General features: G+C 30.9%; 1 protein-coding gene across 1 annotated transcript in view; it reads left to right on the forward strand.

Annotated features, from left to right (window-relative positions):
* The first annotated feature begins 7,840 nt into the window (after positions 1 to 7,840).
* LOC136827645 (MOXD1 homolog 1-like) overlaps positions 7,841 to 15,000 on the forward strand; it is a 10,590-nt gene continuing 3,430 nt past the window's right edge. The window contains exons 1-7 of the mRNA XM_067085118.1: positions 7,841 to 8,022; positions 8,932 to 9,036; positions 9,400 to 9,563; positions 10,352 to 10,469; positions 10,990 to 11,114; positions 11,890 to 12,035; positions 13,761 to 13,781. Of these exons, the coding sequence (XP_066941219.1) occupies positions 7,962 to 8,022; positions 8,932 to 9,036; positions 9,400 to 9,563; positions 10,352 to 10,469; positions 10,990 to 11,114; positions 11,890 to 12,035; positions 13,761 to 13,781 (740 nt within the window). The 5' untranslated portion in view covers positions 7,841 to 7,961. The remainder of the gene's footprint in view (positions 8,023 to 8,931; positions 9,037 to 9,399; positions 9,564 to 10,351; positions 10,470 to 10,989; positions 11,115 to 11,889; positions 12,036 to 13,760; positions 13,782 to 15,000) is intronic.

Genomic DNA, 15,000 nt, shown 5'->3' on the forward strand with positions numbered 1-15,000 from the left:
TAAGTAATAAATAAAATCATAAAAATTAATAACTTAATTAAGGGAGAATTTAAGTAATAAGAGAAAAATAATACTTTTTTTTCCAGAATGGCAACGCTCAATCTACTTGGCCTAATCCTGACCCTATCTCTCGGGGTCAAGGGTCAACCCATTGAGATGGCACCTCTTTCCCCCATGCACTTGGCCCACGAAATTACGATGGACCAGCTGGGAAATTATATAATGAAATGGACACCTCGGGACGATGATATCATCTTTGAAGTCCAAGTGAGTTTTTGACATTACATATGAACTGACAGACTTCATAATTTTCGAATATGAACCGAACTGTTACCAGTGAATTTTGATATGTTTTAGAAATATGTACATTATAAGAAATAAAATCAGTTGCCTTTTTTCATTTACAAAATTTTTAGGAATATGTGCAATCTAAGACATACCATTAATTTTTTTTATTTAAAATGTATCTGGAGGTCTTTATCTAAGTGATTCCATTTAGTTATGAACTGATATTATTCAGAATTTTCGAATATGAACTGAATTGTTACCATTGCATTTTGATCATTTTCATGAATATTTTTTATCTAAGAAAAAATATTAATTTTTTGCATTTGAAAAATATCTGGAGGTCTTTATCGAAGTGATTCCATTTAATTATTAACTGACATGATTCCGAATTTTCGAATATGAACTGAAATGTCACCGATGCTTTTTGATAATTTTTATGAATATATTTTACCTAAGAAAAAGCATAATTTTTTGCATTTAAAAATATTGCTCATTCTTTATCTAAGAGATTCCGTTTAATTATTAATTGATATTTTTCCTTTCAACTTTCATTCGATTATAAACTGAAAAATAACCTGGTACTTTTGAATTTTTAAATATTTTTAATTCTTTCAAATAACTATTTTTTGATTTAAGAATATATTAGCTAAATCATTTATTTAAGAGATTCCAGAAATTATCAATCATTTTTTTGTCATTTAACCATATCATTTATAAATGTTAAAAATAAGCAATTTGAACAAATATTTTAAATTCTTTCAATAACTATTCATTGATCAAGACTTTAAAAACTTAAAAATCATTTCGTTTTCCATCTTTCAAAACAAGAAAAAGTGGACGTCATTTGACCATTCTTTTATAACTGTGCACAAGTGAAAATAATTAAATTCTTCATCTGTTCAAAAAACAGAAAAAATGAAGGTATTTCCATCTTTCAAAACATAAGAAAAATGGACGTATTTCCGTTTTTCAAAACACAATTAAAATGGACGTATATAATTCCATCTTTCAAAACACAGAAAAATGGACGTTGTTCCATCTTTCAAAACACAAAAAATGGACGTTCTTTCATCTTTCAAAACACGAGAAAAATGGACGTATTTCCATCTATCAAAGCACAAGAAAAATGGACGGATTTCTATCTTTCAAAACATGAGAAAAATGGACGTATTTCCAAATTTCAAAACACAGGAAAAATGGAGGCATTTCCATCTTTCAAAACAAAGAAAAATGGAAGCCTTTCCAACTTTCAAAACACAAGAAAAATGGACGTATTTCCATCTTTCAAAACACAAGAAAAATGGACGTATTTCCATCTTTCAAAACATAAGAAAAATGGACGTATTTCCATCTTTCAAAACATAAGAAAAATGGACGTATTTCCATCTTTCAAAACATAACAAAAATGGACGTATTTCCATCTTTCAAAACATAAGAAAAATGGACGTATTTCCATCTTTCAAAACACAAGAAAAATGGACGTATTTCCATCTTTCAAAACATAAGAAAAATGGACGTATTTCCATTTTTCAAAACATAAGAAAAATTGAGGCATTTCCATCTTTCAAAACACAAGAAAAATGGACGTATTTCCATCTTTCAAAACACAAGAAAAATGGACGCATTTCCATCTTTCAAAACACAAGAAAAATGGACGTATTTCCATCTTTCAAAACATAAGAAAAATTGACGTATTTCCATCTTTCAAAACACAAGAAAAATGGACGTATTTCCATCTTTCAAAACACAAGAAAAATGGACGTATTTCCATCCTTCAAAACACAAGAAAAATGGAGGCATTTCTATCTTTCAAAACACAAGAAAAATGAAGGCATTTCCATCTTTCAAAACACAAGAAAAATTAAGGCATTTCCATCTTTCAAAACACAAGAAAAATGGAGGCATTTCCATCTTTCAAAACACAAGAAAAATGGACGTATCTCCATCTTTCAAAACACAAGAAAAATGGAGGCATCTCCTTCTTTCAAAACACAAGAAAAATGGAGGTATTTCCATCTTTAAAAACACTAAAATTAAAATGGTGATTTCTTATACTATTTCCACAGTTAAGCATCAGTTTCAAAAGACTTTTTAGTTAAACATTCCTCACTTTAGTTAACTTCAAAATGACACATCGACGCATTTTCATCTTTTAAGAAAAAACTAGAATTAAAATAGCGATATTTCATATTATTTCCAAAGTAAAGCATCAACTTCAAAAAGACCTAACAGTGAAATATTCCTCATTTTACTGAACTCCAAAGTGAAGCATCTAATATATATATATATATATATATATATATATATATATATATATATATATATATATATATATATATATATATATATATATATATATATATATATATATATATATATATATATATATATATACATACATATAATGTGTGTGTGTATGTATGTATGTATGTATGTATATTATTTTTTCAGGTAGCTACTAAGGGTTATATTGGCTTTGGATTTTCGACCAATGGTGGAATGCGAGGCTCTGATATCATAGTTGGTGGAGTGGATGACGTCACTGAAGAGGTCTATTTAACTGTAAGTAGACAGTTTTGTAAATATATATATATATATATATATATATATATATATATATATATATATATATATATATATATATATATATGTATATAAGCATTAAGCTACAAATGCCCTTTAATATCCAATTCGCTCTACCTCGGAAATAATATATTTTCATACATGTCACCCGAAGGGGAATTTTTTAGTTGATAATAAGTTCGTCGTCTCGTGTCTCGAACCACGGAAGACAAGAACTCAGGACTACAGTGACGCGCATTAAACCACACGGTCATCAAGGGAGGTATAAGTTGATATTAAAGGACATTTGTAGCTTAATGCTTGTGCATGAATCACGGTGATGTGATAAATCTCATTCATATATATATACATGCATACATATACCACCAAGCAAAGAACCATTTATTCAGTTCACTCATTTACAAACTCCCAAGCAATCATAACAATCTTCTGGTATCAAAAGCAAAAATCACCTATTGTTACATTCATTACACATCAAGCTCACTGACTTCTCCTTTATATTCCCTAATGATGCATTTTGTGCTTCCCCTTGTTAAACAAACCACAAGGCCACAGTCAATTCAGCTGGACTTACACGCTTGATTGCTTCTTTAGTGAATAAAGAGCATTGATTATCTTTCGGTGAGAACTGCCTAATATGATTCCATCATCTAATTGAAAAATCTTTCTGTCCTCTGTCGGAAGTCGACTTCAAGACTTTTCACATATATTGTGTTTAATAAAATCAAAAAGATTCACCAGCATGTTGTTTTGATGCTTTAATTTTTCTTGGGCACTCATTATTTCAATATTTGATTGTTCTTTCTTTTGTATTTTTATTCCTTACATCATTATGACTATTATTAGAATCATTATTAATTCCGTGTAGCAAAATGCATCATTATGTTTCTCACAAGAATTAACTATTAATTACTATCATATATTATTAATGTTAATTTGTTTTTGCTTTCTTTCCAATAACAACAAATAAGAATTGTTACCTTTAATGTATTCATAATAGCTGAAATGATCTCGTATGGTTATATTACACTGCCATAAGAAATGAATGAAAATGTAACTTATAAGAGAAAAAAGCATTATACCCTTTCAAACCAATGAAATCTATCTATCTATCTATCTATCTATCTATCTATCTATCTATCTATATCTATATATATATATATATATATATATATATATATATATATATATATATATATATATATATATATATATATATATATATATATATATATATGATATCGACTGCATCACTATTCTATTTCTAAATTTACACAAAAAGTTATGCCTCGGCTTTAACCAAAATTTGACCCAGAGTGGTCCTCGTTCCTGACAGCACATGCCGAGACTCTGCAAGAGACATGGATCACCAAAAGGCCACTTGCAGAGAAGAGAAACATTAAACTGTGCAACCTTACAGGATGTTTCCCTATCCCGAAAGCTCGTGTCATTCAGCGGTTCCTGTTTCAGGATCGCCACGCAACTGGAAACTCGGTTCCAGCGGTCGATTCGTCCCAGGACGTCCAGCTTTTGGGAGGATTTCAGAATGAGACCCACACAGCCCTCAGGTTTTCTCGTCCTTGGAACACCTGTGACAGCGATGGAGATCTGGAGCTGAATGTGAGTGTGAACAAATGCCTCCGTATTTCATTTGACTGATATTGTCTGATTCGATTCATTATTTGACTGTCAGTATCTCGATTCGACTTATCATTTATCATGATATTTGCTATTAACTGACAGAATTATAAAATTTAAATTTCATCGATGTTTGTATATGCTTGGCTAAGCCTGGTCTCCTCAATTTTTGAATGAGGAATACAATATTGTAAAAAGCGGAATATGTTCCAAATGTGCAGAAAAATCATAACAATTTTATCAAATAGACCCAGTATCAGGTGGTGCCTGAGTTTCCGTCCAAATGACAGGTTAAAAACACTTGTTGGTAACTCATCATACACACAACACCCACAGTCTGAAACAAGTCGACAAATTACTGGCAGTTCGAACCAGTGCTTCATACCATTATTTAGCTTTTGCCAAAGGTTTGTTCCCACCTCATAGTTGTTGATTTGTTATCAACATGTTTGTGATATGTAGGCAATAAGTCACCAACTACTTATTGGTAAGTCTAAACAGTACTTCATACGATTATCCAGCATTTTCCAGAGGTTCATTCTCCCTTTACATTCGTTGACTTGTTGTCAACTGTTTGTGATATGTATGCAATAAGTTGGCAACATGTTTATGGTATGTAATGCTTTTGTATGGACACAAACTTAGATGTCACATAATATTACTTAAATGTTCATTCTCCCCTATGGTTGCTAACTTGTCGACAACATGTTTGTGACATGCGTGCAATAAGTTGCCAACATGTTTACGACATACTTAGTATGGACGCACCTTTAGACACCACCTAATATTGTGCCTCTGGTTTCTGTAGAGTTGTTATCAACTTGTATGAGATGTCTGTGCAATAATTTGACATGTTTGTGACTTGTATGCAATAAGTTTCCAACATGTTTACGACATATTTAGTATGGACGCACCTTTAGACATCACCCAATATTGTGCCTCTGGTTTCTGTAGAGTTGTTGTTAACTTGTATGAGATGTGTATGCAATAATTTGCCGACATGTTCATGACATGTTTCACCTAATATTATGCTTCTGGTTTCTCTAGAAAGTAGACACAGTCCGCCTCATCTGGGCCTATGGAGGTTCAGACCCCGTGGGAGGAGATCCTATGACAATTAAGTACCATTCTCAGAGAGGCAGCAAAAGCTTATACCTGAATGAACCACGTCTTCGAATCCCTGATTTGGGAGAGGACGTGAAGACTTGGGAACTACGGTCACCAAACGTAAGGATTTCTAAGATTTTGTGTGGTTGAAATAGGTCCTATATAACTTCAGGTTACTGGTAGAGAAATGATTAGATCTATAAATTCAGGTTGCTGGTGGAGCAATGATTAAATCTATAAATTCAGGTTACTGGTAGAGCAATGATTAAATCTATAAATTCAGGTTGCTGGTGGAGCAATGATTAAATCTATAAATTCAGGTTACTGGTAGAGCATTGATTAAATCTATAAATTCAGGTTCCTGATATAGCAATCATTAAGTCTATAAATTCAAGTTACTGGTATAGCAAAGATTAAATCTATAAATTCAGGTTACTGGTATAGCAATGATTAAATCTAGAAATTCAGGTTGCTGGTATAGCAAAGATTAAATCTATAAATTCAGGTTCCTGATATAGCAATGATTAAATCTATAAATTCAGGTTGCTGGTACAGCAATGATTAAATCTATAAATTCAGGTTGCTGATATAGAAATGATTAAATCTATACATTCAGGTTACTGGTATAGCAATGATTAAATGTATAAATTCAGGTTCCTGATATAGCAGTGGTTAAATCTACATATACTTTTGTTTTAAACATCAGTTCTTTATAGTAAAATTGTTAAATCTTGAGAGTCAAAGTAACACAGGATTCTCAATTCTAATTCAAATGTACGATTGAAAGGCTTTCCTCTTAGATGATTGACAAAACTAATACTTATATATCTTTTCTACCATAGGGCTAATAAATATTTACTTTCTTAATTCAAATTGTCCATTCCATTGCTCTATTTACCCAGTGCAACACTGGTAAGACTTCACCTTCTGATACATTATGTCTAAACCTTCAGATTACTGAATAATTTTAAGTGAATTTAGTTTTCTTCCTCGAATTTCTTATAAATTTAGCCTGTTTATATTTAAGTCATTTATCAAAATATTAATCACTTTAAACCAGTGAAAAAACTTAAATGCTTTGTTATTGAGGAGACAGTATTAAGAAATTTATACCTACCGGTAAATTCCAGGTACGTTTTTAAAAACTGGCGCTGAAATGAACAATCATATTGCTTTCGTTACTCTAATCATTGTTAGCATATTCTTTGATAAACCTATCTAGTCTAACCACCTAATGTTTACTTCGGTAACGGTAAAATAAAAAAAATTTGCATATAAAATTATATATAAAAAGATATAGGAAACAGGTTTGAAAGTTTGAGTGTTTTGAATGTCAGTTCTCAAAAAAAGTTCCAATAACAAACGATTTCCAATCAGCTGAGTGTCCCAGAAGATTTGACAACTGTGTACTGGTGCAAACTCTTCAAGATTCCGAAACTTCCTCGTAAGACTCATGTTATTGGGGTAAGTGACTGCTTGAACTCGGTGGTGGGAGTTGACTTAGATAACTACTGTAGATACGAGTGTTGAAATTGTAAATTAAATAACTGTGATTTATCTTGTTGCTGAATATATACGAACACATACACGCCAATGTATATATATTTTATATATATTTATATATGTACATATATGACCGTGAAATATTTTCTGCTAAAATAGAATTCAATCAAATATAAGGAGCCCATAAAAACGCCAAAATGTAGAAAAATAAAAGCTACAATTCAGAGACCAAACTCTCTCTCTCCTCAGGCAAAGTCATGAATGAGAAAAAGTTAGGTCCATAGGTCAGCCATTACGTCACTCCAGTTGACAAAATCTCTTTAATCTTCTTAATTGCAGGTTGGAGGAAGATATTGTAGATAAAATCTTCCTCCAACCAGCGATTAAGAAGATTAAAGAGAAGTTGTCAACTGGAGTGACGTAACGGCTGACCTATAAATCTTCTGGTACAGATACTGCTTTTCTGTAGCTTTTTCTCATTCATTGCTTTGCCTGAGGAGAGAGAGAGTTTGGTCTCTGAAATGTAGCTTTTATTTTCTACATTTTGGCGTTTTTCTGGGCTCCTTATATTTGATTATATATATATATATATATATATATATATATATATATATATATATATATATATATATATATATATATATATATATATATATACATATGCATATATACACATGTACATATAGTTCAATAAGCACCTCCCACAGTATGTACCTATCATTTCCGATGACAACATCCAACATGTCCACCACATCCTTCTGTACGAGTGTCATCTCCCAGAAAGTCACAAATATTTCGAAAAATGGATCGACACGGATGGGGCCCTGTGCTTCGATGCCAATATGCCCGTCTCCTGGAAGTATTGCACCAGTATCCTGGTAGCCTGGGCTGTTGGAGGGGAAGGTGAGGAAAAATTGGAGTTTGGTGAAATCAATGATAAAAAAGTGCTAAAACCCTTAAGGGGAATTTGAGGAAAATTGCTAAACCCCTTAAGGGAAAGGTGAGGAAAAAAATCTGATAAAAAAGTGCTAAACCCCTTAAGGGGAAGGTGAGGAAAAATTGGAGTTTGATGAAATCAAGGACGTTCGAATGCATAGTTTGGCGATGCTTGGCAAACCACGTAAGTCGAGAGTAAACGCCTTAACTAAAACCATTTGAGAATGCACTATATTACCAAAAATTAGCGGGAGGTGTCTTGTACACTGTGTCAAAGCACCATTTCGATCAAATAATTATTTTGAAAGATACTCGCGGTCCCTGAAATGGAAAGTAGCTTAAGAGAATTTTAGTGATTTAGATAACTGTTGAATTATGAATAACTGATTGATTGGTTGATTTAAATCATTAAGAGAGTATAAATGATTTAAATATTTGCCGAGTTATGAATTATTAATATATATCGGTTTAAATGCATCTTATATCCAAAGTTACCTTAAGAGAATTGAAATGATTTAGATAAAAATGTTTGATTGTTTGATATAATGTAACTTTTGTCCACAAAATAAAAATTATCCTAAATGTTCCTGATAATCCCATTGCCTCTTCAAGTCCAAATTCCTGAATATTGATGAGGTATAAGATATGTAAGTGTGGAACTATACCTAGTACTATACACAATGGTAAATGATAAAGTTAAATCCCTGAATAACTATACATAGTAACTATGCACAATAATAGATAATTAAGTTTAAATCCCTGAATATTGAAGAGGTAATGTGTGTAAGTGTGTAACTATACCTAGTAATTATATATAACAATTTCCTATAAAAAAATATCAATAATCATAATTACAATTCACTTATATTCCCCCAGGAACCTTTACACCAAAACACGCTGGTTTCCCACTGGGAGAGGAACACGGGGGTGCCACGTACTTCATGATGGAGTTGCATTACGAAAATCCAAATCTCAGGAAAGGTCTGGTGTATTTTATCCTGTCTCTGTTTCGTTGAATGTTGATATTTGCGTTCGTGACGTCAGGTTATGATGGTGGGATGATTTAGGATTCTAGATAATGTTCACTTGGTTATGTAGTCATTCAAATTTGATTGTTAATTGCGTCGTTTGTTGGTTACGTAATGACAGGAAGTAATTATAAGTAATGTGATGGTAATGATTATAAGTCTGTGGTTATAGAATTTTTGAATTTTGAATTATATTATAAATATTATATATATATATATATATATATATATATATATATATATATATATATATATATATATATATATATATTATATATATATATATTACTTTATATAATTCCTCCCTTTCCAACAGGCATAGTTGACAATTCCGGCCTCAGAATTTACTATACAGAGAACCTGCGTCCATATGATGCGGGTATATTGATGTTGGGTCACACTGTGTCACCTATGCAACTAATACCCCCAGGTCAACACTGGCTGAGTATTGGGCATTGTAGCAGTAACTGTACTAGCAATGTATGTAGTATGTTTGTTACTTTTTGTTGTTACTTTGTTTCCTTACGTCTTTTTTTATTGTGTTTATAAATTTTTGAGACACTGATGGAATTATATTAGGTTAGCGTTTGGTGGTTAAAATCTTTTTGCATTGATTCCATGATGTTGGAGACATGGGTAGAATTATATTAAGTTAAAATGGTTAATGGTTAAAATCTATTATTTTGATTCCATGATGTTGGAGACATGGGTAGAATTATATTAAGTTAGTAGTTTGTTTAAGATCTATTATTTTGATTACATAATGTTGGAGACATAGGTAGAACTGTATTAAGTTAATGTTGAATGGTTAATTGTTTTTATTTTCATTATACAACATGACACGGATAGAATATTTTATACTAAGTTAGTGTTTTATTATTATTATTATTATTATTATTATTATTATTATTATTATTATTATTATTATTATTATTATTATTATTATTATTATTATTGTCCAGCAAATGAACCTTATTCGCATGGAACAAGCCCATAAGGGCCATCGACTTGAAATTCAAGCTTCCAAAGAATATTATGGTGTTCATTAGAAAGAAGTAACAGAAGAAATAGGAAATACTGAAAGAAGAGATCACTTATTAAAAAAAGGAAAAACAAATTAACAAATTAATAAACAAACAGGAAAGAACGTAAGTAAATGATTAAAATACAAGGGTGAATTGTATTAGGGTAGTAATGCACTGCAAGTAGGAAATAGATTAAAAATTAAAAATTGATAAATATTTTGCATTTCTCTTATCTCCAACAAGAATCTTCCTGAAAATGGCATCAATGTATTTGCTGGCATTCTTCACGCACATCTTTTGGGCAGAAATATGACGCTGAGGCACATCAGAGATAATAAGGAATTACCCATAATTATAAGAGGTACGACTTTTTTATTTTATTTTTTTTTTTTTTTGCTTCTATGTTTTTAATTATTTTTTACATGATACTGTCTTAATTTGGTGATTTCTTGTGTTAAAAAAAATTAAACAATTTTTCTTCTGAAATTCTTAGCTGTTTATATAAATATACATATATTTTGTGTTCTAGCTGTCACGTACAAACTTTTATATTATACTATACGTAGATTTAATGGGTGCAAGTATCTACTGTGATATATATTTATATATATATATATATATATATATATATATATATATATATATACACATATACATACATACATACATACATACATACATATATATATATATATATATATATATATATATATATACATACATATACATACATACATACATACATACATATATATATATATATATATATATATATATATATATATATATATATATATATATATATATACATATATAATAGTTCTCTCTCTCTAATCTCTCTCTCTCTCTCTCTCTCTCTCTCTCTCTCTCTCTCTCTCCAGATCTCAACTTCGACTTCAATTTCCAAGAGACCAGGACTCTCAAAGAGGAATTGGTTGTCCTGCCCGGAGATTCCCTCATCACCGAATGTGGGCTGGACTCCACGTCACGCAACGTTCCCACTTTTGTGAGTAAACGAACTTTCATTTAGGAATATTTTAATCTTACTTTTGTCATAAGTACTGTTTCATTACGCAATATTCTAAGTACGATTATTTTATCATTGTGATAATATACAGTCATGTTTTCAATCAATGACAAGTCATGTTTTGGACGCAATTTCACAACTTTGGTATTGTTTTTTTTTTTTTTGGAATATTTGGAGTATGAAAATTGATAAGCTGAGTTTTATGAATTTTCTATTGTCTATTAAAGAAAAAAGTCAAAATATTTATTTGATAATTACCTTTGTTAACCCAACAAAGTTTATATACAAGTACAATACAGGAACAATGTTGAACTTTCCTCAATGTACATGTTTATAAACATAATATTGAATATTAAGGCATCCACAATAATAAAACTTTGTACTGCATTTGTTAATCGTATAAAAAAACTAAAATCAGGATGTATCAAATCTATGACAAATCCCATTTTATTGACAAATAAATGTCGCAAAATCTCGCAAAACAACATAGTTCTAGTACAATTGTATTGCCAACTTTAATCAAAGATTGATAAATTCTTTGAAATGTGTTTTTCAACATATTTTAACATAAGGGTCTATTATTTCTAACTGCCTAATTAACAATTAAATGTCCCATTATTATGACTGCATACTGAGGTTAATGTTTGTTTATGCTCCATAATTATGACTGCATCTACATAACAATGATTACAGTGTGTATAATGTATGTGCTGGGGTTAATATTTATTTTATTTCATTTTTATTTCTTGAATAGGGAGGATTCGGCAGCTATCAGGAAATGTGTCAGACCTTACTGTATTATTATCCCCGCGTGGATTTGGTTACCTGTGGCTCTGAACTCTCTACTAAGAGCCTGTTTTATGCCCTGGGCATAAAGGATACCCGTACGCAACCTGGGCAGTAAGTTCCTTAAACAATTGTATTTGGTCACAAAAAAGTTCATACACATTCAAATGTTTTGGAATACAAGTGCATTCATACACAAATAGATTAAATGAATTGTATTGTGTCTGCGTTGGGGTGAGAGATGAATTCTGTATCAGGTGGTTGGATGACTGTGGTAGATAGCAGCCAGTGTTTGAAAGTTTATTTGGTTACCAATACCTCCCATACTGTCATAACTTTTTTCATATTGTCATGAGTTTTTTCACATTGTCGTAAGTTTTTTCACTTTGTCATCAGTTTTTTTTTTTTTTTTTACATTTTCATAAGTTTTTTCACGTCATAAGTTTTTTTCAGTCATCAGTTTTTCTCACAATGTCGTTAGTTTTTTCACATTGCCATAAGTTTGTTCACATTGTCATAAGTTTTCTTCTATAAGTTTTTCATTGTTATTCTTCAGTTTTTCTTCACATTGCCATAAGTTGTTCACATTGTCATCAGTTTTTCTCACATTGTTATCAGTTTTTCTCACATTGTGATCAGTTTTCTTCACATTGCCATAAGTTTTCTTCACATTGCCATAAGTTTTCTTCACATTGCCATAAGTTTTTTCACATTGCCATAAGTTTGTTCACATTGTCATCAGTTTTTCTCACATTGTGATCAGTTTTTTTCACATGGTCATAAGATTTTTTTTTTACTTTGCCATAAGTTTGTTCACACTGTAGTAAGTTTATTCACATTGTCATAAGTATTTTCACATTGCCATCAGTTTTTTCACATTGTCATAAGTTTTTTTGCATTGTCATCTCTTTTTTCACAGTCATAAGTTTTTTCAAGTTTTTTTTATTGTCATAATTTTTCCACATTGTCATCTTTGTTTTTTTTCACAGTCATAAGTTTTTTCACAATTTTGTTCACATTGTCAAAGTTTGTTCACAATTTTTACATTGTCATAAGTTTGTTCCAATTTTTTCACATTGTCATAAGTTTGTTCACCATTTTTTTCACATTGTCATAAGTTTGTTCACAATTTTTTTCACATTGTCATAAGTTTGTTCACAATTTTTTCACATTGTCATAAGTTTGTTCACATTATCGTAAGTTTTTCTTATATCTGTATGTACCTCATACAGATTTTTTCCTTTGCTGTCAAACTTCTCATGTTACAATATTCCAGCAAGTACTTATTCTGCATATACTCCCTTACCTATCTAAAATCATACTTCTTTTTTTATTATCGATCAGTCTGCCATATTTCATATTCTGTCAAAATCAAACCTTAAGCATCCCTTAGAGTGACTGATAGGTAATGTTATGCCTATAAAGGAACAGATGTCCTTCCTCACTTTGGTATTTGTAACATTAATAAAAACAAAGTAATTACGCTGATGGATCCTGACTGAAAAAGTAAATTTTGATGTAAAAAGACTAATTCAGAGTGATGCTTTAAGCAAGGTAGAGCTTATGTGAATCAAATACTTTCAAAGAATTATTCTTAGATATTACTGATTAGATTCAAAACCCAAAACTGGAATTCTCAAATTTGCATATTTCCAAAATTCTACACTAGTTGCAATCCATGAGGGTAAAAGTTTATACAATCCGCATTATTGGAAGATATGGTTAAAAAAAATCATGAAGAATATTCTAAAGGTTTTACAGAAGTGAACCAGTAAATCAGATGTTGAATGAGCGTAATATATTCAGATGATTTAGTGATATATTTCCTTTTTTTTTCAGGAAGCTTGGATCTCTCAACGAGTAAGTATATGTGTAATAAAAATCCACAATTATATAGTAAATATATTACTATATAATTGTGGATTTTTATTACACAGGTTGTTTTCCACGAAATTGTGAATCTATTAGCGAGTAAGTATATCGTGTATCGAGATGAATATATTTAGTTGTTTGTTGGTTGTCGAGTATTTTAATTTCTTTTATCTGTCCTTTTTCATATTTGACGTTCTATCACTCTCTCTCTCTCTCTCTCTCTCTCTCTCTCTCTCTCTCTCTCTCTCTCTCTCTCTCTCATATTTTCAGAAGTTCAAGCGAAGATGCGATGCAATACTATCCCTAATACAATTCTCCTTGTATTTTAATAATTTACTTACATTTTTATCTATTTATTTATTTATTGATTTTTTAATTTATTTTTCTGATAACAGATTTTTTCTTTCTAAATTTCCCATCACCTTCTGTTACTTCTTTCGAATGAACACCATAAGATTCTTTGGAAGCTTGTGAGCTTGTTCCATGTGAATAGGGTTAATTTTCTCAATAATAATAATAATAATAATAATAATAATAATAATAATAATAATAATAATAATAATAATAATAATAATAATAATAATAATGTAGCGAAGGGGCCAGTAAGAGGCTGCGTTTACAAACTTACTGATCTTTTCAAACAACAAACAAACAGGTCAGTAGCACTTGCGAGTGGAACAGTCTGTAGTGTCTGACGCGAAGCCGAACAAAACAGAGGTCGGAGTACAATCCACTGTTTGTTGAAGGATGGAAAGATGCACATAAATCGATATACAAGACACGAATGAAGTTATGATGCATAGAGCCGGAATGCTGACATTGTAATGCATGTGCTAAGAAAGATACATTTAACATATAACATTAATATGAATGATAACATATGTACAAAAGATGCGTGACAAGATGCTTGTTGCGAGGAGATTAGCCGGCCAGGTGAGATGGGGATTTGAACCGCGGACCAGTGAGTTACCGAGGCAACACTATAGTCGTTTAACCACAGAAAGCATTAAATTTCTGTCAAAGTTTCCTTGGAGATAAAAGGTCTTCTGTCTTCAGCTAAATGAATTTTACGGTCAAAATGAATTATAATAATTTCGTTAAACAGGGTAATATTTAACATATCGTCCTTTTTTGGGCATAATGTCGAATATGGTTTTTTTTCTGAATTATCTGCATCAACAGTGATTTTATCAATGACTTCTTATTT

The sequence above is a fragment of the Macrobrachium rosenbergii genome, chromosome 42, assembly GCF_040412425.1.
Source record: "Macrobrachium rosenbergii isolate ZJJX-2024 chromosome 42, ASM4041242v1, whole genome shotgun sequence".
NCBI lineage: Eukaryota > Metazoa > Arthropoda > Malacostraca > Decapoda > Palaemonidae > Macrobrachium > Macrobrachium rosenbergii.